Raw genomic sequence first — 22,541 nt, forward strand, 5'->3', positions numbered from 1 at the left:
ATGGCTCATACTTTTTTTTTTGCCACAGTAATAATATGGAATTTGGTGGGCAAATAATGTTTTAATAGTGTTTTATGTGTTCTAACTGATTTTAATTAGCCTCTGAAAGATAACCTTGTTGACAAACACAGCGTGAAATAGTGATTCCTATAAGGGTGATTTTTCCCCATGACATGTCATCTTATGAAGTCATTCTTTTATGACTGTACATTTTATTGAGCCTAATAGTACACAAAGCTACTCAGACTGTTAGGAAAGTTATACTTTAATAATTATTTATGTGATACCTAAGTGGTTTGCTATTATATTAAGGGCTGCTGCTATTGTACCCTTTAATGCACAATCACTTTATGAATTATTTAGACAGAAGTGTACCTCTTACATACACACAATTTTTATGAACTTCTTCTTTTAATGATTGTATATTTATGAGCATAATGGTGCCCAAGGTGACTCAGGTGGATAGACAAGTTATGTTTTAATCATGCTTTATTTGGTACCCGTGTGGTATGAGTAAATCATGCATTGTTGCTTTTGTACCCGTATGCACAGTTATCCCATGAATTACCTGTATTCATTGCTGTAAAGTATTATTGATTTGTTTTAATAATTGTGTTGTGTTCTTTTATGGTTTTAGCAACTCTAATAAAGATTATTGTTGCAGATGATGCTGCTTCCCTCTCACTAGGCTGTTCTGAGCGACTTTTTAATCTCCATTAGATAGTTCTCCCCCACCCTCCCAACCTCTTATTGATCATTTAGATTCTCACAAGGTTGTCTGTTGGGGACACTTAGCATTCTAGAGACACTACAGAGTTATGCTTTTTCGCAAGAGGAATTATTCATCTGGTTTGAAACATAAACTTCACATGTGCTTGGCTGAGAGATGTCTATTGCACTCCTTCATTGCCATGAGCAGTTTATTGTTGGGACTGTGCCACATAATTTATTCTTGCCACTTTTTGTTACAGTTTGACTTCTGCCATTTTCGTTGTAAAAAGTAAAATAAAATCCTACACCATTGATAAAAAGTTTTTCACTTTTGTGCAAGGAGCATCCGTTTGATCCACATAGTGCAGCACTATTTGCCACTTCCTATATCTGTATTTTATATCAATATATTGATTTAAGGTGGCCTAGTGTTCTGTGTAGTTATAATTGTCAAACTTTCTACCTTGACTGTTCACTTCCAAAACAACTTGCGATAATTTTTGTTGGTACTTTAATAATTACCAAATTTGGGCCAATGAGGAACCGTTGTTGCCTGTTATGCTTAAGAGACCAGCAGCACATAGACCGATCCTGAAAGATAGAAAAATCTTTTGAAAATAGTTTTTGAGATGTTGGCTGAACGCAATGATGATTCTAAATGAAGTATTATGTGAATTCTAATGAACGCTGCTGCATGTTAACCATCTTATAGCATTTGCTAGAAGTATATTTTTCAGTGTGATCAAAAGAAATTGTTCTCCTAAGTTCGATTACGGTGCCCTCTAGTAAATCATGGTGTCATTTTGCCGATATCCTTCGGAAGTGAAAGTAGAAAGGCTGAGTTGTTTTATAAGATCAGAAGAGATTTTAAGGTATGTTATAAGATTGAATGAATATTGCCTGAGTTTGAACTGTCTAGTCACCATACTGTTACATTAGAAAGTGCAGAATCTGATGTGCTTGGTCTGATGGGTGTTTACAATGTCAGAGCTTTTACAGCTGTGCAAGATTCCTGCCGAACGCTTTTGGAAGAGTTGTAATACATAAATGAGAAATCTAAAAGAGACTTCTAGGTGCAGATTCGTTACCATAGAATTATCTCCAGCGTCGAACTGAATCCGTAAATGTTTTGTGAGCAGTACCTCTGTGCATCAGTAGGTGGCCTTGTTTGTCTCCGCTTGGAGTTGTTTCCATTGTCTGCACCAGAAGTGATGTTCGCAGTGCCTAATATAGGTGCCACGTAGGCGGGCTGAAGTCATTATTTTCTTTCTGCTCCAGCCAGCGCAGATCTAGTAAGAGCTACCCCTTAGTCATTTTTTGGACTTGCAGGATGCACACTTCCACATTCCCATCCTGTCTGCCCACAGGCATTACCTGTATTTCACAGTGAGCCACAAGCATTTTCAGCTCGCTGCTCTCCCTTTTAGCCTCACCAGCCCCCTTGGGTTATTAAACGGTAAAAAATTGTATCTTGTTAAATTAGCCTCTGCTCTCTGCCATTTTGTCCACTAGCCCCCATTTTGTGTTTCTGCGGGGACTCTGGTGATGTTAGAAGTTACGTGTTCACTGAAAGCTGGTTGTATTGATAAGGCTCGCGTGTCAGATTCAGCAGCCCTGCCCTTCCGAAGGGCCTACGTGCACAGATGTCTAATCACTTTGCCCACCAATGCCTGTTACCTCCCTTGCCTATCTACAAAAATGACGTGGGTGGGGTTTATCAGGATTCTACAGTACAGCATGTAGGCATTGTGTAAGGGGTTGTGTAAGCGTTATGTAAAAATGCCATAAGAGGGTTATGTAAAATGTGATGTAACCATGACTAAGAGGTTTTCTGGTGAACTCTTATGGTACCCAACATGTATAAAAGGGAGACCCTCAACCGTTCTAGTTTATTCCCTCTCAGGCACTTGTAGTGTCTGTATGACTGAGCCATCTCATGAGATATATTAAACTTGTGTTTTGTCCCACTCCAGTGTTGATCCTCATTTATTGAACCCATAGACAAGAGGGTGTCCCTGCACCAGTGAGACTGATAGGAATCTCGCTTCTACAGGGTGTTCACCAAGGTGATGGCGGTGGTTGCTGCTCTTTTGCGGAGATCAGGGATGCCAGTCTTCCCCTATCTCGACAACTCACGGACGGTGGGCTCCCCCCAGGCTGCTATCTCCTACCTCCAGACTACGGAAAACCTTCTGCATTCGCTGGGGTTCACTATCAACTTGCTGAAGTCAGACCTGACTCCCTCTCAGACGCTCCCTTTCATCAGAGCTGTTTTGGACACAGTGATATTTCTGGCCTATCCTCCCGAAAGGTGAGTCCAGGATATTCAGGCTATGATAACTATGTTTCAACCTCTGTCTTGGATTTCGGTGAGACTGAGGCTGCTAAGTCTCATGACCTCCTGCATCCTGCTTGTGACACAAAAGCCTACTGGCATATAAGGCTCTACAGAGGGACCTGACGTTCCAGTGGGTAGAGTATCAGGGGAATCTCTCCAAGATGGTCCAGATCTTGGCGGGAACTGCAAAGGACCTGCAGTGCGGGCTTACGAACTGCGATTGGGTCAGTGGGAGACCCCTCTCTCTTCCCCAACCCGATCTGACCTTGGTGACAAATGTGTAATTCCTGGGATGGGACGGCCTTCTGAGAGAGGTGGAGATCAGAGGACTCTGGTTACCGGCAAAATTCAGACTCCACATCAACCTGTTTGAGCTCCGAGCAATCTGATTGGCATTGAAAGCCTTCCTGCCCTCTATCCGGGGATGGCTAGTGCAAGTGTTCACAGATAACCCCACTGCCATGTGGTACTGCAACAGACGTGGTAGGGTGGACTCGTGGACCTTTTGTGAACGCCCAGCATATTCCTGGTAGTTCAGCACCTGGCGGGCTGTCTGAACGCCAAAGCGGTCAAACTCAGCCGAGGATGCCTTGTGAATCACAAATGGCATCTCCATCTGGAGGGGCTTTCTTTCAGCAGTGGGGAGAGCTTTGGTTAGATCTGTTCACCATCGCCGAGAACCCGTAATATCCCCATTTCTGCACATGGGAGTTTCCAAAGTGGCTCTCGCTCAGAGACGCTATTCATCTTGGGTGAAACGCCTTACCGCCTATACCCCTCCTGCCCAGTGTTCTCAAGAAGATCAGGAATGACTGGACCCAAGTCATCTCTGTGGCTCTGGATTGGGCATGGAGAGTTTGGTATCCCAAGCTGTTGAGCATGGCCATTGGTTCTCCGATCAGGCTATCCCTTCTGGAGCATCTACTTATGTAGCAGCAGTGGAAGGTTCTCCAACTGAACCTGTCAACAGTCATCCTTCATGTGTGGAGATTATGCGGCCACAGTTGACAGCTTTCGACTTTCCGCCCGAAGTCTGCAATGTTGGATTGGCAGCCAGTTGTCCCTTCACCAAGACGGTATATTCCTGCGCTGGGACAAGTTTGTTTCATATTGTACAGAAAGAATCATTGATCTCCTTTCTGGCCCCTTTTTTCAGGTGCTCCTGTTCGTTCTTTCCCTTGCCAGGCAGGACTCTGCTCTGGACACCATTAAGGGATACTTATTTACAATCTCTGCTTTTCTTTGATTGGCTGACCAACCTTCACTTTTCCAATCCCTTCTTGTACATAGGTTTTTGAAAGGATTGCAACATATGTTCCCTCGCACTCCTTACGTTATGCCTCTGTAGAATTTCAATCTTGCCCTTACCTTGCTTGAGTGCACTTTGAGTCTCTGCACAATTGTCAACTGAGGCTCCTTACCATCAAGACAGCCTTTCTTGTGGGGGTAATAAATTCTGCCCAGAGGTTCAATGAGCGTCAGGCCTTGTCATCCAACCCTCCTCATCTAAACATCTACCCAGACAAACAGGTGCTTCGTACAAGGGCTTCCTTTCTTCCAAAAGTGGTCACTCCATTTCACGTAGGCCAAACCATGTCTGTGCCTACTTTTTACTCTTCTCCACATCCCTCCAAAGAAGAGGAGTGACTCCACCATCTGGGTCCAAAAAGAGCACTGTTCTTCCTGGACTGCAAGCAAGAGCTCCGGGTGGAGGACCAACTCTTCGTGGGGTATGTTGGAGCGAAGAAGGGACGGGCCATGCAAAAGTTCTCCATCTCCAGATGGATCGTGCTCTGTATTAAAAACTGTTATGCATTGGCTAAGAAACAACCCCCGATGGTTTGGTGCTCATTCCACAAGAGCCAAAGCTGCAGACACTGCATTTTCATGCGAAGTCAGCTCAGTAGAATTGGGCCTTTTGCCAATTCGGTCCTGCAGGACTTCCTCATGTGAAATTGGTCTGCAGACCCATCTCTAGGGAGGTTTTGCATGGGTATCTATTCGAAGGAAAGGCATCTGCAGCTAGAAGTCTTTATCAGATGAACACGTTTCTTGCCTTCGGTAACGCCGTATCTGGAAGAGACTCTGTCTAGCCGCAGATTCCTTATTGACCCACCTATCCTCCCCACTCTGCAAAATAATTTTTGGGGACAGGGCTTTCCCCTTTCCGGGCCCTAGATCTCCACACCAGTGGTCAATGTACTGTGTGACTGCACTTCTGGTGTGGATTGTCGCAAAGAGTAACTGACATCAGCGCACTTAGGTGGTGCCTATATGGGCACGTAGAAAGTCACTTCCAGCGCAGATTACGCCAACGATGCCATGTGAAGCCGAACAACTCCACCTACCGGCACTCAAGGGTACTGCTCACAAAAAAGTTCTGGATCCAGTTTGACACCAGGGGATAATTCTAAGGTAAGGGTTCTGCACCCAGATAGATTCTCTACCAGGCAAGGCATTACGGAAGGTAAGTAACTTGTTATTTAGGAAACTAGCAAAATTTGAAGTTAAAGTATTTGCGCTACAAGAAGCAGTAGGTGAAATCAGCAGTATTCTGCCTAAGAGTTGAATACCACATGGATTGTTACTAACGGTCCAAAATTCAGTGTTGCTTATTTATCAAAATATCTATGAGATTTAGATCTTAGGTTAGAATCTAAAGGTTATATACGACACACTAATTCTTTTTTAGGTTTATTGGTAAGAGGAGACTAATGCTAGGCATCTGGAACGTTTTGTAAGGATTTTCCTTAAATTAATTTTTGTTAGACTTGACAGTCCTCATTATCATCGCAACGATTGTGAATTTTTCAAAACTATCCTCTGTAGCAGGTAGTGTGGGAGCTTAAGGTCGATACTAGTAAAGTAACTATAGTGAGATCATACAGGACTTTATTGGAAAAAGTGAGCAGATGAAAAATCCTCTGTAGTATTTCTGACAGTCAGACGAGTGATCTTGTTATCTCAAATTTATCATGAACAGCAGTGTAAAGCAACATGTCTTGTGTTAAATTCTGTGCTCAGTACTTAATGCTGTAGATGCACCCCCTACCAGTAGGAGTATATTCAATGCAGTTCCTAAATAGTTCATAGTGTATCTTCCCATTTAAGGCAAGAACCCTTGTATATGTTACATTTCATTTAAAGGGAACACTCGAGAAATAAAATGTCGAGGGCTCTGTAAAATATGGCCTAAACACAGTTACACGGTATGCTTCAAACAATATTTCTGACAAGATTCTGGCCCTCTTTGTCAGGAACATCCTGGATGTATTTGTAAAGACATTGAAGACATGGCTTGAAGAGACTTTGAGTCCTACCCATATAGTGAGCTTCTACCAACAATACTACAGCTTTTTTGGTTGCCTAGCGACTAGCTTCAGCCAAGGATGCTACTGTTACTCCTCAGGTTTCTTCACTGTTCAGACATCCATGGCAATTAGGATAATCATATTATTAAAATCTATGTGGTATAGGTCCTTAACCCTGAAAGCACAGAACTGTATCCTAAGGACGATACAATTTGCCTTTCGAGTAGTCCTTAAGAATTGTCCAGGAGACAAATCTACCTCTGTAAATATACAGGCTCCCAGCACAAAACGCAAACCTGAGGTTTAGTAGAAAAGTTGTTCCACTACTGTGATAGCCATAGCATTCCTTACTAAATTGTAAGTTCCAAGAGGTAAATGATTAGTGACTTCTTCATGTGAAATCTCATTTGATAACGGTGCGTGCTGCATGTGGAGAGGAGTGACTTTGCTGCTTCTTACGCAGCCTCCACAAATAAGGATGCTATAGTTTGCATTGTCCAAGAGTAGGAAATCTACCAAAACAGCGGCCTTTAAACAACCATTCAGATTCTTTTGTGGTTCTATCCAGATATGGTATTTTCTTTGAATATGAGAAAGAGAAACTTCCATCCCTTCCTGGAGAAGTACAGAAATGTTGGGATGTTCACCTCCACATTTTGAATGTAATACCTTTGTAAAGGACTGACAGACTCTGAAACTAGAAGTAAATAGGAATATGCACATTTTTAAATTAATTTTTTTTGTGGAATATTCTGAAATTCCTGGATCTCCCACTACTATGTGATTTGATGTTAAAAAGTATATCCTTCTCTCTATACAAAAATTCCTGCTCTCAATGTCCTAGGACGGGAAAATAAGGAGCAGAAAATAACAATTGATAAGATGCATCCTTCCGCAAACATCAATATGTGTCGGGCATGGTATCAGCTGGGGCAGCTTGCTGTAGGAGCAAGGCCATAAAAGATACTGACTTCTGGATGGGGTGCAGGCTGTTGGGCCAGTTGGGACTCCTGTGTGAGGTAGTATGGACTCTGGTCAGGGAACCGTGTGGACAGTTGCCGAGCCACACCGTTCCTTCCATTGCCCTAGGGCCCCTAACTTAGCTTCCCGCTACTTCAAAGGGCTACCAACACTGCCGCTCATTTATTGTTTTTTACACTACGGACTGTATGCTCTTTGCATAGCTTCCTGTAGTTTAATAAAAATATGTGAGTTGCGAGCAGTCAAGCATTGCATCTTCGTCCACCCATATTGGTTAAATCAATCAAAAGGAATCATAGTTAGGTAAGTATGTTGTTGTCCTGTTCTTCTGTAAAGGATTACTCTATATCTTGTCTTAGGCATTTAAATTATCCAGCTAGGTTCTTCTCTTAGGCAAAATGTTTTTTGGGACTGCTTCATTAAGCATTTTCACGCCTAACAGAATCAAGACATGCAAATAGTGGAATCTCCTAAATCCACCGATTGATTAAAAACGTATGATTCATGGATTTTGTGAACCATAATTTTCACTTATGGCTAGGGGCTTGTGAACAGCTGAGATGCTAAAGGACTTCGGGTGATTTTCAGTATCTCTGTTGTTTTTGCATCTAATATTTAATGTATGCAAATGTTTTTAATGCGCTGGCATTTGTAATTGCTGTCTCACTTTTCTTTATTATGACTTTGTCACTCGCAAATTTGAAACATTTTATACATTTTGTTATGCTGAAAATATTTCCTCTCTTGCTGACTTGATGTTGCTTGGACTTCCTCCTTCACACGCATTAGCCTATTGACTAGGACTACCAAAAAACATATACATCATTCCTGATTTCGCCTAAGAGGAGCCTATGAATTGAATTCTACCTGTTATCCTATATTTTAAGCAAATATTGCTTGTATTTTTAAAACATTAGTCTGTGTACATGCTCCTGCTTTACGTATAGTGCCCTACATTGTAATGGTGGTGATCTCAGTTGAGATGTTTTCATAAATAAAAAGCAGAAACCATTGCATTTAATTGTTGCCTCGCTGATTCTAATGGAGTTACAAAAGTCACTAATTATGCTCACTCTCAGTGTGAGATGGGCCAATTAGAATGTGCTGCAAATTTTAGATCTGGTGAATGCAGAACCTTGCATAATCTGTATTTGCTAGGCATCAAATTAAACCCGGCACTGTGTCTGACCAGGAATGAGTGCCAAAATGCACAGTCTGTTAGATGTGGCTTTTGGCGTGCCATTGGCACACACTTACAGCTAGCCGGTTGGGTGGGGAGCATCATCAAGGTGGACTATACACTATTAAATGGTATAATATGAGGTCTTGATCAGGACTGGAGGAGGTAAAAATGCATGTCTATTTTACTCTCTATCAACACTATTCTCTTTGAGTTTCTAAACTTTTCAGATGCATGCACATGAAATCAGGAATATCCTAAGTGAAACTGGCATGAGGTCTTTTTTGGAAATTTAGATACAAAACAATCTCATGACTACTTATTCTTCTGTGTAGTGTCTCTTCTTGCAGTCAAAACAGAGCCACTGAACAGCAGCGAAACCGCAGCTACAACTGGAGATGGATCCCTTGACACTTTTACGGGGTCAGGTAAAGCCACACTCATTATTTCCACACAAAGACTTGGAATATTTTTTAGAATCAAAGCTCTCCAGGCAGAGTGCTCAATCTAGCTCCTACAAACAGGTGTTAACTGATTCCAGTACGGTAGCGTTTAGGAGCTACCAGATTTTCAAATAGTATCCCGTATTGTGCCATGCTGGCTGGGAGGCATTCATAATGCCTCAAGTCACCTTGCACGTGCTTGGTGAATCCACTGAAGTTTATGACACTTTCCTTAATATTGAAGCTCAAAATAAAATGCACACAACACTAAGGTGGTGCAAAAATTGAATTATTGAGATCACCTTGCTCTGAATATGTAGCCTGAAAACTATTTGCTTTAAAAAAGATAGTTGTTTTGTTGTTGCTGAGTGCAAGGTAACTTGATTTTTTTTTCACTTATATGAAAACACCGTTGTAAACATAATAGTAAATAGTGCAAACTGACATTACATTGTAAATTTTGTTTACATGTTCCAAGGACATACTTTTAATGAGAGCTCAGGGGCTTATTTTCAAGCCCTTGCACTGCTGGTACGTCACCTTTAATATGGGAAAACGTGACGTACCGGCGGTGCAAGGGGCTTGTAAATAAGCCCATGTTGACAGGCAAACACTTTATAAACCAGGCACTAGGGTCAGTATTCATTGAAACCGAAGTTATTCTTTATTGTATGATGTTAACTTTGATGTTGGGTAAAAGCCCTATCGCTGAAAGAAAGTACGGTTAGATAGATCTTTAGACCTGAGTGCCACATTTTATTTCTTCATATAGGAAAAACAGTGGTTCCTGTGAAATTATATATTATGAGGTTATGATACATAAGCACATTCGTAATATAGAGGGTTAGATAATGGCAGAGCGCAAAGGAACTACTAACACACACCGATTCCAGTGTAGTGTATATTATGGATTTTTTTAAACAATAAAGGTAGGAGTAAACATTATACATCAAAACAACATTTGTGCATAGTGTCCCAAGTGACAAAGGGAACCTAAATCCAAGTGACAATCGTCTACTGAAACAAACTCCCAGTGCATTGCCACTTTTAATCCACAAAGGGATTCTACAACGCTACGGCTGTGGTGTAAAATTAATTGAGCCCCTCTACACTGGAATCGGTCTGTTAGTAGTTCCTTCGCGCTCTGCCATTATCTAACCCTCTATATTACGATTGTGCTTATGTATCATAACCTCATAATAAATAATTCCACAGGAACCACTGTTTATCCTATACAACTATTACCCTGGTTCCTTAGTGAGTACGGTTCCCAGCCGCGGGCCGTGGAGGGAGTAACGGTGAGGCGGGGAGGGGGAGGGGCAGGGTGGAGAGGGCTAAAAACCGGCACATGGATAATTACAGGTAAGTAAACAATTTAAATAATAAAACAAATTTCGTAGCGCGCACTGCATCGCATTTTGCAATGCAGTGCGCATTACGAAATTCGTTTTATTATTTAAATTGTTTACTTACCTGTAATTATCCATGTGCCGGTATTTAGCCCTCTCCACCCTGCCCCTCCCCCTCCCCGCCTCCCTGCCCCACCGTTACTCCCTCCACGGCCCGCGGCTGACGGTTCCCCTGTTTCTCTCAAACATTTCATTTCTTCAGCACAAGTTCATTTAACAGCTTTGTGCGCTCATCAAAGTTTGTAGGACGTGAACAGCTAAGCTTTTCAGCAGGTCTCCACTGTAATGGAAGAGTTTGAATAAATATTCGTGTGTGATGGCTCCTCAAGCACAAACCCTTCATGAATAATTCATAATGCATGATGTTGGCTTGGCCGTTGTTGAAACACGCCTACTTCATGCCACAAGATGATCGTTTATAAAGTTGTGAGTGAAGCACCAGGGATCTGTCTGTAAAGGAACATAAGGATTTGTGTATTCAGAATATTAAGGTTTTCTCTTGTAAACCTGATGGGGCTAGGATGTTTTTTCCAAGTATTCTGTTTGAGCGAATCCCACATTCTGGTTAGCTCATCTTTTTTGCTGTTGATTTGGCACTGATTATGTAGAATGTGTGTTTGGCACGAATTCGTTTCTCTGGTCCTTCTATTCCAGCCTTCAGTGGTTGTTACGTATCCTGAGATTAGCAGGAGAATTATTAGCGATGGAGTAACCCTTTTACAAAATAAAATGATTATTTCTTGCCTAAGGAGTATTTTTAAACAACAAATAAAGGAATATTTAATGGGAGCTCTAAAGAAAACCTTATTTACCCAAGCATTATGAAAAGAGGGCACTGTTATTATACATAGAACACATTCCTTGTATCGAAACAATCATTATGACACATAAAACAATAATATCTGTGCTAAGTGGAAGAATGGCTCCTTGTTCAGTGCAACAACTTAAGAACTATGTACAAAAAGAATAATTTAAATAGAACAACTTAAGAACCACTTTGAAAGTGTGAGTGACCATGATGTAGAGGCGTACACAACCCAGAACAAGAATTTCCGTTACACTACAAATAATTATAGCACTAGCAGTAATGTCAGCTTTTCAACCCAGTAAACAATTCATAGGGTCATTATCAGGATATAGATTGTTTTAAAAGCAACTGCTTAGCAAGGAATTCCTGGGCTGAGTTGTTTAAGTAAGAGACAAAACTGCATTAACAGTAGAGGATACTTTCATTTATGATCTAAGTTATGAAGTTTAAAATGACAAAGCGTCAAGAAAGTACATGGAATACTGACTCTAAGTAGGCAATTATATGCAAATCCTCGCCAGCCGGTCAAGGAGCATCTGTTAGATTAATCCAATAAATATTAGTCCTTTCTCTGTCTAGTAACTGGGGGACCTTTGAGACTATGTCAAATAGACTGAACATATTCATAATTATAAAAAAATATGTTAATAAGAAAGTATTGTATGAATTCAATGTAGCTACATCAAGTACTCAAGAAAGTACATGCAACATGAATTCAGTTTATGAAACCTATCCTGTCTTGTACATCTCTTGATCAGTATGTTCGGTCCTGTGCTAATGCTATCACTAAATGTCCTTAGTCGCATTTTTTTAGTATTGATCAATCAGGGCAAATAAAGTTTGATAAGTTAAAAAAATGAATTTTGTAACAATCACTGGTGCTTGATAGCTGTGTTTGGGATACAGTTAGGTTGTTATTTTCACACTGCACAACACAAGAACCAAGTGAATACACAGATATTAGTATGAGGTAAAGATTATCAAACATATCATTATAACTGGTAAGTAACTTGCCATGTTCTTCGAAAGTGTGTTGTACAATATAGAAGAAACCAACCACATAGTTTCAATTCCTAACTTTAAACTGTTTATAAACTGTTTTTATTCAATAATTTGATACATTTCTATCTCATACAAATGGTTTTCTTACAAAGGCTTGTTCCTAAAAAGTTTACATTTAAGAATACCCAGGTTACTTTTTGCATACTGAAATAGTTCTTACTAATCACCAGATCATGTTTTACTGATTGTTAATAATTTTAGTGCACTCTCTGTGTTCAATGTGCTTATCATGAACCTCTGGATAGTTATAACACATGTGCTTGCTAGCAACCACCTCATAAAATGACACCTAAGTTATATCCGCTTTTACCTTCGGCTTTGTTTACCAAATCCATTAATCTATTGCATTACATTCCTATTAACTGTACTTATTTCATAAAGAAGGGAACAGTTTTTTTTTTATTAAACTTGATCCACTCTGTCTCTCTCGTATAAAACGTTGTGTTTGAAAGAGGAGACTCTGAATTGTATTCTACCTACGTTATAAAACTAATCTGTCACTTTCAAAGTTATAGCTTTCATCTGTTAAAGGGCGGGGTGCTGACTTTTTTGGGAGGGGGGGTGGGGTACCGCACGAGATTATCCTAGCTTCCTAAAATTGCAGACACTGAGACAACAGTAACTCGGGGGTATAGAAAATAGTTTGAAATACTACAGATTTTGGGTTTTTGAGGAACAGTATGCAGGAATGTGTCTTTCCTTGCCGGTTCCCTCATGTTTTACTCTCGTGTTTTACCCGGAGACTTTGGATTCTTTCAATAGCCGGTGTTCTCAGGTAAAAAACTCAAATACTGTAATTGTAGTAGGGGCCAGTAATGTGAGTTATTAACACCATACAGAATCAGATATTTACAGGGAGTCCTATTCTGATTAGTTCTTAGACAAATATTGTGGAAATGCTCTTTCATATTTATGCAGTTTAACATTAGCTCTCAACAATAACTGAAAGCCACATTTATTTTTACATTTCTAGCTGTTGGCACACGTTTCTCACTTTATCATCTGGGAAAACAATAGTTTTTTAAATTAAATTGTGCACACTTAGCATACATCCGACTCACAAAAGCACCCCTACAGATTCGTTTTCCCGAAATACACAAGCTAGTAATGTAAGAAACTGGGTTACTAGTTGAAAGGGGGAGAGCCCCACTTAAGTAATAAACACAGTCCTTGTCAGGGTGGACCTCAAAAGTGTCAAAATAATTGTGTTCAACCCTAAGGTAGCTTGGCATAAAATGCTTAACTTGGAAGCAGTAATAATGTTAAAACACAACGCAAGAAGCATCCCAAATCAATTTAGAAAAATAGAGAATATGTTAATAAATAAAATGACACCAACACGACAACTATTCAACCAGTTGTACTGGATATATATATATCAGCCCGTCCCGACGTTGTCCGGGTATGAACTATAATGTTTGTAATGTGTGTATTTGGCAAGGGCAATTTATTCTAAAATCTTGCGGTAGACAAAAATTTTTGTTTCATTACAATGGGGACAGAGAAGGGCCAGCGGCAGCCCTGGTTGATGTTAGCAGGCGCGTGTAATTGATGTAGTGTTCCGCCGCCTGAGCCCGGCTACAGCCCTGGTTGATGTTAGCAGGCGCGTATAATGTTGTTGAATGAGAGAGTTATCAGTCGCGGGTAAATCTGTTTAATGAGAGAGTTCAGTGACAGCGAGTAGGAGAGGCTGCAGTAATTGTCCCCGCAGACACGCTTATTTGTGTGTTCCCCCGCTTGAGGCCAAGATGCAGGCCTGTTTGATGTTAGCAGGCGCGTGTTCCCCCGCTTGAGGCCCAGCTGCAGCCCTGGTTGATGTTATCAGGCACGTGTAATTAGTGTACTGATCCGCCGCCTGAGCCCGGCTAGAGCCCTTGTTGATGGTAGCAGACGCATCTAATTTCGTTGAATGAGAGAGTTCAGTAACAGCGCGCAGGAGAGGCTGCAGTAATGTTACTTACCAGGCCTCCAGCTGAACGTGTTTGTCATGCCCCCAGCACACGGCCACAGCAGACGCGCCCCCAGCGTTTCTCATGCCCCCAGCGTGCCCCTTGATGCTGCGCAGCATCATAATTGGCGCTTGTATGTACGACTCACATGGCATGAAAGGCGGACACACGCCCCCAGCGTTTGTCACGCCCCCAGCACAGGCCCACAATGTGATGGCCGTACCACACGCCCCCAGCCCACAGCACAACGCAGACACGCCCACAAGGGACTACTTTGCTGGCACGTTCTTTTACCTGTTAAATGTATATGGTGTCCTACGGTACAATTGTATGTCTTGCACTGTATGATTGTGATGAACACCACTGTTTCTTTAAAAGTTAATAAAAATAATTTAAAAAAAAAAGATGTATATGGTGGCCGTCTGCATAGCCTATGTCCTTCTGCTGCAACTGCCTTTTCCAACGCTGTATTGGGTGTTGTGATTGGTGCTGTGGTTACTGAGATTACCCGCCTCAAAGGTTTGGGCTCTCTCTTTATAATATTAGTATGGATATATATATATATATATATCGTATGAAAATACAACGCGGCGCCCCCCCGCATTGGAAAGGACACTCACTTGAGTAGAGAAGCCGTACGGGGAGGGAGGACGCAGTCATGTGCTGCGTAAGGAGTCTTTGACAGGAGTGACTTTGTTCGGGATCTCTGTGATGCAGGATATCACTGCATACCTCTGCCGGTATGACTGGGAAGCCACTGGGTTAGTTGACTGGATCCTCACTGTACGATCCATTCACGGTGGTATGCGAGAAATCCCGGCGTGGAGTAGCGCCCAACAAAACTGAGGAGGTTGGGTTAACATCAACAGACCAATCAGTGTGGACCATCCATGTTATTTAACCAGCACTCAGCAGTAACAACTTGTACGCGATGGAACTGGGCACTGAAGAAAGCCGACAGGCTGAAACGCGTCTGCCAAGCGTTTCCACCGAACATCATGTTTGCGCTTAAATTTTGAATAAAAGCCTGCTGTCAAGCTCCAAGCATGCGTCGGCCCGTTTTTCCTGCAAAAATGGGATTGGTACTTCTATATATATATGGAATGGAATGGAATGGAATATGTTCTCATATAGCGCAGACTGTCACTCTACGGGTATCCTGGCGCTTTGATCGAAGTAAAGTTAAACCAGTCAGCAGCTAGCTTCCAGCATTTAAAGGAAGAGTAAAAAGGAGTCAAACCCTAGGAAAAAAACATGTTTTGATATGCTTCCTAAACTCAGATAAGGAGTCCATTTGTCTAATATTCTGGGGAAGCTTGTTCCAAAGGAGAGCGGCAGTCACACTAAATGACCTTCCTCCCATCCTGGAGCGTTTAAATCTAGGGGTGACCAGCAGACTAGCACTTGAGGAACAGAGTTGTCTTTTGTGATGATACCAGGAAAAAATTTCTTGTAAAGGAATAGGGCCTGTGTCATGCACCGCTCTGTGGACTAGGCATAATGCCTTAAATTGGATCCTTTCCTTAATAGGCAGCCAATGAAGTACCCTCAGAGCTTGTGTAGATGAGGTGCTGCGCTGTATATGTAATGCTATTTTTGCTGCTGCTGACTGGACTCCCTGCAACCCTTTGATGATATATTGTGGGGCTCCCAGATATAGGGAGTTGCAGTAGTCCAGTATGCTAAGCACTGTGCTTCTCACCACTAATGGACACCGTTCTTCTGGTATTAGTGGAAGCAGCTGACGCAGCCCACGCAGCACCGCAAAGCACACCCTGGCAGTCTGGTTGGCTTGTGATTCCATTTGGAGGTCACTGTTAATTATATATATATATATTTTTTTTTTTATTGTATTCTAAGTAAAAACAGGGCCAAGAAGCGCAAGGCACCAATCCTAGTTATCTGATGTTAGACCTGGCATCTTCTGGCTTGTTTCCTCTGTCTTTTTGCTTTCTTGCCTCCTGTTTTTAATGGTACGTTGGACTTCGGTTTGCTGGTTTAGTGCCTCTGTGCACTTTATCACTGCTGTTCATTGTTAAAGTGCAAGTGCTCCTTCTGTTAGTTGTGTTTATGGATTGTTTTTTTCATGTTTGGCTTATTTGATTTCCTACTAAGTCCCTAATATAGTGCTCTGTGTGTGCCCAGGACCTGTAAATCAAATGCTACTGATTGTGCCAGCCACACAAATTGTTGCAGGCCATGTCTACGAGGCAAGTGTGCCCAATTGCCAGGCTCTAACTTTCCCTTTTCTTACATGTAAGGCTACCCTCAAGTAGGCCCAAGGTACCCCCAAGGGCAGGGTGCAGTGTTTGGAAAAGGTAGGACATGTCCTGGTGTGTGTGACATGTCCTTGTAGTCCTGCCGATTTTGTCTTTCACTATTGACAGGCTATCTGCCCCATAGGCTAACATGGGAGTTGCATTATAACGTATTACATACCTAACTTTCCATTGGGACAAGATAGGGAAATAGAGTTTAGTATGCCTGAACTCAGGATTTAAACATACATCTTTTAGTAAAGATGATTCTTATATTATGTGTTTGGTAATACCACTTTTAGAAAGTGGGTATTTTCTTGTCTACCCATTCTGTGTGCCTCTGTTTGTTTGTGTATTGACTGTCTGATTTTGAAGTGACAGAGGATGGGGTATACATTCACTTTAGACAGCCCCAAGGAGGTCTGAGGTATGTCCCGCCTTTCCTGGGTGACTCATAGTTGGGCTGAATAGGCCTGGTCTGCAGTTGGAGTGGTGGGGATAGTTTTCACTAGCACATGAATAGGCAGTGTCTCCTCTGCACAATGCTGTCTCCACTACTGGAGTGAAGCTGGGCCAGAGAGGGCAGAACTCGTTTGGACTGGGCTCAGAGACCCTTGCCAGAAAGAGAACAAAGAGTAAATGTGGTAAAAATAATGGGGCCCTGACCCCAGGACTTTAGGAATCTTTTGGATCAAGGAACCTGTCAAGAAAAAGACCTGGAAAAGCTGTGAGGAGGAACTACCACTTTGCTGTCTTGGCCTGCAGTGGCTGCTTCTATACGGGGCAAAGAAAGGACTGGACTGAACTTTCTGCACCTTGTTTGTCTGAGTTTCTCTAAGGGTTTGAGGTAGATCGTGCCCCCTGTCCAAGAAGTCTCAAGAGAGACAGCAAAGACTCGAAGTTCATTAGCTATCAGCACTGGGAACTGCGTGTTTTGTGCTGCAACAGAAGATTAAGCAACCCGGCGCTGTCAATGACACCACTGCCGACTCTTTGTCCTGAAGGGACTGCCGCACTTTGCACCGCAACCCTGGTCTAACTGGGGACAACGCCCGATGTCACCACCGAACCACTTTTTGCACCGTGACCTGTGGGCTCCGCACTTGCACCACCCTGGTATCCCCGACGACACTGCTCCATGCCAACTATGACGTCGCTGCTTGCACTGTGGTTTGAGGGCACCACTCGTAAGTTACACGACGCACCGCCCGCCCCACACCTCAGCCTAGGCCTACTGACTCCGGTTCATCAGCTGACGACAGCCCTTCTGCAACATCGATGCCGCTGCCTGCTCCGTGACCTGCTAGCACCGCAACGAGCACTGCCCACTTTGCTTGCAGCCCTGGTCTCACTGACCCTGCTGGATGGCATCACCGAGCTGCTGCCTCCACCATGACCTGAGGTCACAGCGTAGCCCCGGTGCCCACCGATGCCAGCGCTCCTGACTTACACCGCACGGAGCTCGATCTGCAACGCGCGTGACTTCAAGTGCCCGACGACACCTGACCTCCGGAACCGTTGCCTGCTGACGCGGGCTCTTTGGAGCTCATCACGAAGTCACCATCTAAAGGTACTGTTTTGTGGGTATTTCCTACACGGTAGCTGGCTCGCGATGCCGCGGTCAGGGAGAACTGTTTAGATTTGTTGTTCACAACGCCATGATGGACCCAGACGGAGCTATCGACTTCCAGGAACTGTATTTTAAGTCTATTTTTGCCTATTGATATTTCTAAGAACTGGATGGTAGATTTTTATCATTTTTTGGTCTTGTCTGCACAGACAAAATATTGGATCTTTTTCTAAAACTGGTGTGATGTCATTTTGTAGTGTTTTCGCTGTATTACTGTTGGTTATTTGCAAAGGCTTTACACACTGCCTCTGAGATAAGCCTGACTGCTCGTGCCAAGCTACCAAGGGGGTGAGCAGGGGTTATTTTATAAGTGTATCCCCCGTATCCTGACTAGGAAGAAGGGTCTCTACTTGGACAGGGTAACATCCTGCCAACTAGAGACCCCCATTTCTAACATCTGGTCACACTGGACTGGGTCAATGAGAAAGTTCTGACCAACGACAATGGAGCACAAGTCGGCTACAAGGACCAGGTCTGTCTTAGTGGAAAGGTTACCTACTAGCTTAGTCCAATTTTCACGCAAGAAACATTTGTCGTGGTTGTCGGTGGTCATGCTGCTAGTTGGATTTGGAGAGGAGCTCGTCGACGGTGAGTTGCTAAAGTTTCAGGTCTTGGTCGGAACTTCGCATTGGAAGTCCAGTTGTTGACAGAGTGAAGATCTAGTCAACAATCGGCACTTTGCGCTGGCAGAAAACACAGGGAAATTGTTGTAGATGAGAAGAGCTCTGAGCAGTGAAGTCTGCATTCTGTTTTTGGAAAGGTCGCTTCAGCAGTTGGATGCAGGTCTCACATTAGTCTTAGTAAAGTCTGTTCGCTTTCACAATGAAAACAGGGATAGTTCTTTTCTATGTGAAGAGCCCAGAACTTCTGATTTTTCCCCGAGGTCCAGTTCGTGGTGTTTTGGTATTAGAGGAGTACACTCTTAACACCAGCCAAGGGTCCAAGTTTAGAGTCACTCCAGCAGAGACCAGCAGCATGGTTTGAGCAGGTCCAAGTTGTAATAGTCAGCTGGGCAGTTGCAGGTAAGGTCTCTGGACTCTTGCAGTGTCCATATAACTCAAACAGGCCAGGCAGCTGACCCTTGGAGTCATTTCTGGGGTCCTGGTTTCAAGGAAAGCAGTTCCAGTCTTCCTTCAGGCTTTAGACAGCTGGTAAATCCTTTGTCTGAGTCTCCACACGACCATGAGTGTTCTGATGAGAGGTTCTGAGGGAGCCACTTTTATACCCCTTGGCAGTCTGTGTGTGTGGGGTGGGGGGTTTACAACGTTTTCTAAGTCTAAACTGGCTCTGATCAGTTCTACCCTTTTGTCTGAGTTTGACTCCAATCTGTCCAGGGGGACAAAAGGCTGGTAGTCCGAAGTGTGAGCTGCATTTTCCAGTGACCGGGCTGGCATCTTCGGGAGTCAGGAAGGGACTGGTACCCGTTGAGGCTTAGGAAGGGCTAAGTACAATACTCAGGTCATCTTGCTCAGAAGAGGAAGACCCTTCTCCATACACCTGGCCTTTTTGTCCCCTGTCTGAAAGGAATATCCATCGCACCACAGAAGAGACATTAGCAGTTATGTGACCATCAACTCTGGCAAGTAAGGCACATTTGGTTCAGGCAGAAAAATTGCAACTTTCTAAAGGTGGCATTTTCAGGATAGTAATTTAAAATCCGACTTCACCGTACCATTAAAGAGGATTTTGAATTTCAGTGTCTGGGTGGGCGAGAGGGAAGCGCTAAGGCCATGTTTCTGCGCACCTGAACATGATATTGAAACACCCTTACACCATGAGAGGCTACCAGGGAGTTCCGAACTGCTCCTCTACCTGCTTATGGGAATGGATTACACTGCTCCCACACACATTCCTGCTGCACCTACTGCACACACGCTTATAAGATGCTACCATTGCCTGCCAGGTTTCGAGTTATGGTCTTACGTCTACTTGGGTTTAATGTTACAATCAACACAGGTTTGGACGGGGGCTCTGGCACCCATCATGGCTGGCACTGAAATCACATTGCATGCTGTGACCCTGGGATGAGATATCTCTGTTCTTTGCCTGATTGCAGACCTGGAAGGGGGAGGTCGGGAATGCATGTACATTCTTGCTCGTTGTATATGCATTATGGGCGTGCCAGCCCTGAGCCACCACTGTACTAAATGAAACGTTAATAAAGAAATGTGTTTTACTTGATAGGGCAGAGATTGCTATTTAGAGCAACAATGTAATTATCTATAAACTGTTACTTGAGAACTTGCTGTCAAAAAATTCAATAAAGACATTTAAATAAAAATGTGATTTTAAATTACAGTTCAAATGAGCGGAAGAAGTATTTCTCTAGCTGGTCTCAAATCGTAGTTATCACTTATTAAATGCTAGAAAGGTAATCCCGTGTTAGGCAATAGTTTAGATACCCTTGCTGCAATGAAAAACTATTTTGAGGATATTTTCACTGTCAGGACATGTAAAACCTAGGTACACATGTCCGTCTTTTTAAATACGATGCTCCCTGCCCTATGATCCTTTTAGGGTCTACCACAGGGCAGATGTATAAGCATTAAAAAGGAAGGGCTAGGCTCAGCAGAAAATATTTCCGACAAAAGTTGTTGATTTTAAACTTCTCATCTTTGTTCACAAGACAAGGCACTTGGTATCCCAAATTGCCATTTTGTTTTTTGCTGAGTACCAGGTAGACCATATGTGATCTGGGAAGAACATTTGTTTTTGCCAGGGGACGGGTAAGTGACCTGCTATAGGTGTCTGCAAAAGGGATCACTGCTGGAGGTAGTGAAGCGCTATGAATATTTGGCTCTATAAGCAGCACTATTTGTTGAGGCTCACACCCTATTTCGAAAGAGTAAATTCGTTTCTACCACGAGAGGTTTGTTGACCTTCTATACATCAGTCGATAGCAGTGATGTTAAACCTTTGAGGATGGTATATGAAACCAAAATTTGGTCCATGGCATAGAATGGTGCAGAAGGTACTTTACGGCAAATTGCAATATCTGAACTCCTTACTAGGTCAAGCTTAAGACTTTCCTAGCCTTACAGGAGACATTTGATTGTAGTGAGGTCTGCTTAGTATTATTTGCATAGGTTTCTTCAACTATTGGTGCCTCCAGATGGTTCTGTGCTCCATCTGATTTTTAGGAAACTAAAAAAAATGTCGAGATGCAAATCTTTGCTCTTACTTGCTTTGCAACTTGCGCTTTGAGGAAGTTAGAGTTTAGTGTGCTGGAGGTATTTAATGGCATTCTGTTGGATTTTGGGAGAAAAATACTAAACGCAGCTATTGCAGAAGGAAGCTGTGAGGCTGAGCTCTTGCACTGTCATTAGAGTAAATGTTTTTCTCTAGGGGTCTGAGGAAAGGTAAGCATTATTTTCTTTGTATTTTGGTGATAACCTGGAGACAATAGTTCACCGCTTTTATTGGACATGGAGTTAGGCAAGACCTTTAGATTTAATTGAGATTATATGAATTTACCCCTCGGGGCTTTCAGTAATCCCTCTTCACGTGTTGGTCTGTTATTGTGTTGGTCACAATTTCCTTTTCCAAACAACATGGGGCAGTGAGTCAGCCCACTTCTGCCATTGGCTAACTTCCCTGTGACTGACAGTATTCTTTCCTTTCAGAAGGAGCACATCCACACACAAAAAGGTTCCCTTCAGTTCCCGGCCCTACTATGGCAATGCGTACTTTTTGAGACCAATTAATATTATTTGCTTTTAGCCATTTTCTTTTTATTGACAACGACTCCGCAGCTTCCACAATAGTAAAGTTTTGCAAAAATGCATGCCAAAACATAAACCTAAAAGACTGACCGAGTCCACACCAGACCTACTGGCTTAGCCACTGTCTGTATTAATATGAAATATGTCGACTTGCCTTTGGCTGATGATAGGGCACCACTGACAAGAGAGGATGCATAGAGAAGCCTGTGCTGTAATTGTTGATTTCAAGATCTCCCTAATGTTTTATCTCTATGTGCATCTTTGGGCTTTCTAAAACATAAATATATCACACCAGTGTTTTTCGAAAAGCGAAATATAGCAGTGCAAGCTGCCCTGCCCATTCTTTATTTTCCACAATCAGTGAATGTAGGTTTTATAGTCATTGCAAGTAAATTGATCATTTTGATCTGTGTTCTTCTTGTGGCCTAATGTCTTTGGAGGTTTATGTTTACTTTTTAGTGATATTTATTTTGTTTTAATAACATTTTTGAGTTTCAGTCTTTATAAAAATCAGAACAATGGCTGAGAAATATTAAAAATGATAAGAGAGAGACTTCCTACCGTTTACCGTCCTTTGGTCTCAGATATAGATCAGTATTTTGTGTGATTTCCCCTCGATTTTTTAGTCTAGGTTGAGGATTTATCGTGATTGAGCAGTGCTGCTTTCTCATGTATTTTATTAGCCCCTTCACCATAAACATTCAGGAGTATATGCTTTTTTCGTTGCTTTTTGTGTGGA

The 22,541-nt window shown here is 42.5% G+C and overlaps 1 protein-coding gene across 11 annotated transcripts in view; it reads left to right on the top strand.

Moving 5' to 3' along the window:
• Positions 1 to 22,541, top strand: part of LOC144763243 (protein phosphatase EYA4) — a 645,968-nt gene that overhangs the window by 478,383 nt on the left and 145,044 nt on the right. For 8 of the 11 annotated variants that reach the window (XM_078648664.1, XM_078648660.1, XM_078648666.1 and 5 more), the window contains one exon: positions 8,857 to 8,949. The exons of the other annotated variants lie outside the window; for them this stretch is intronic. In XM_078648664.1, the coding sequence (XP_078504790.1) occupies positions 8,857 to 8,949 (93 nt within the window). The remainder of the gene's footprint in view (positions 1 to 8,856; positions 8,950 to 22,541) is intronic. 11 annotated transcript variants of the gene reach the window in all.

This window comes from Lissotriton helveticus, chromosome 6 (genome assembly GCF_964261635.1).
Source record: "Lissotriton helveticus chromosome 6, aLisHel1.1, whole genome shotgun sequence".
Taxonomy (NCBI): Eukaryota; Metazoa; Chordata; class Amphibia; order Caudata; family Salamandridae; genus Lissotriton; species Lissotriton helveticus.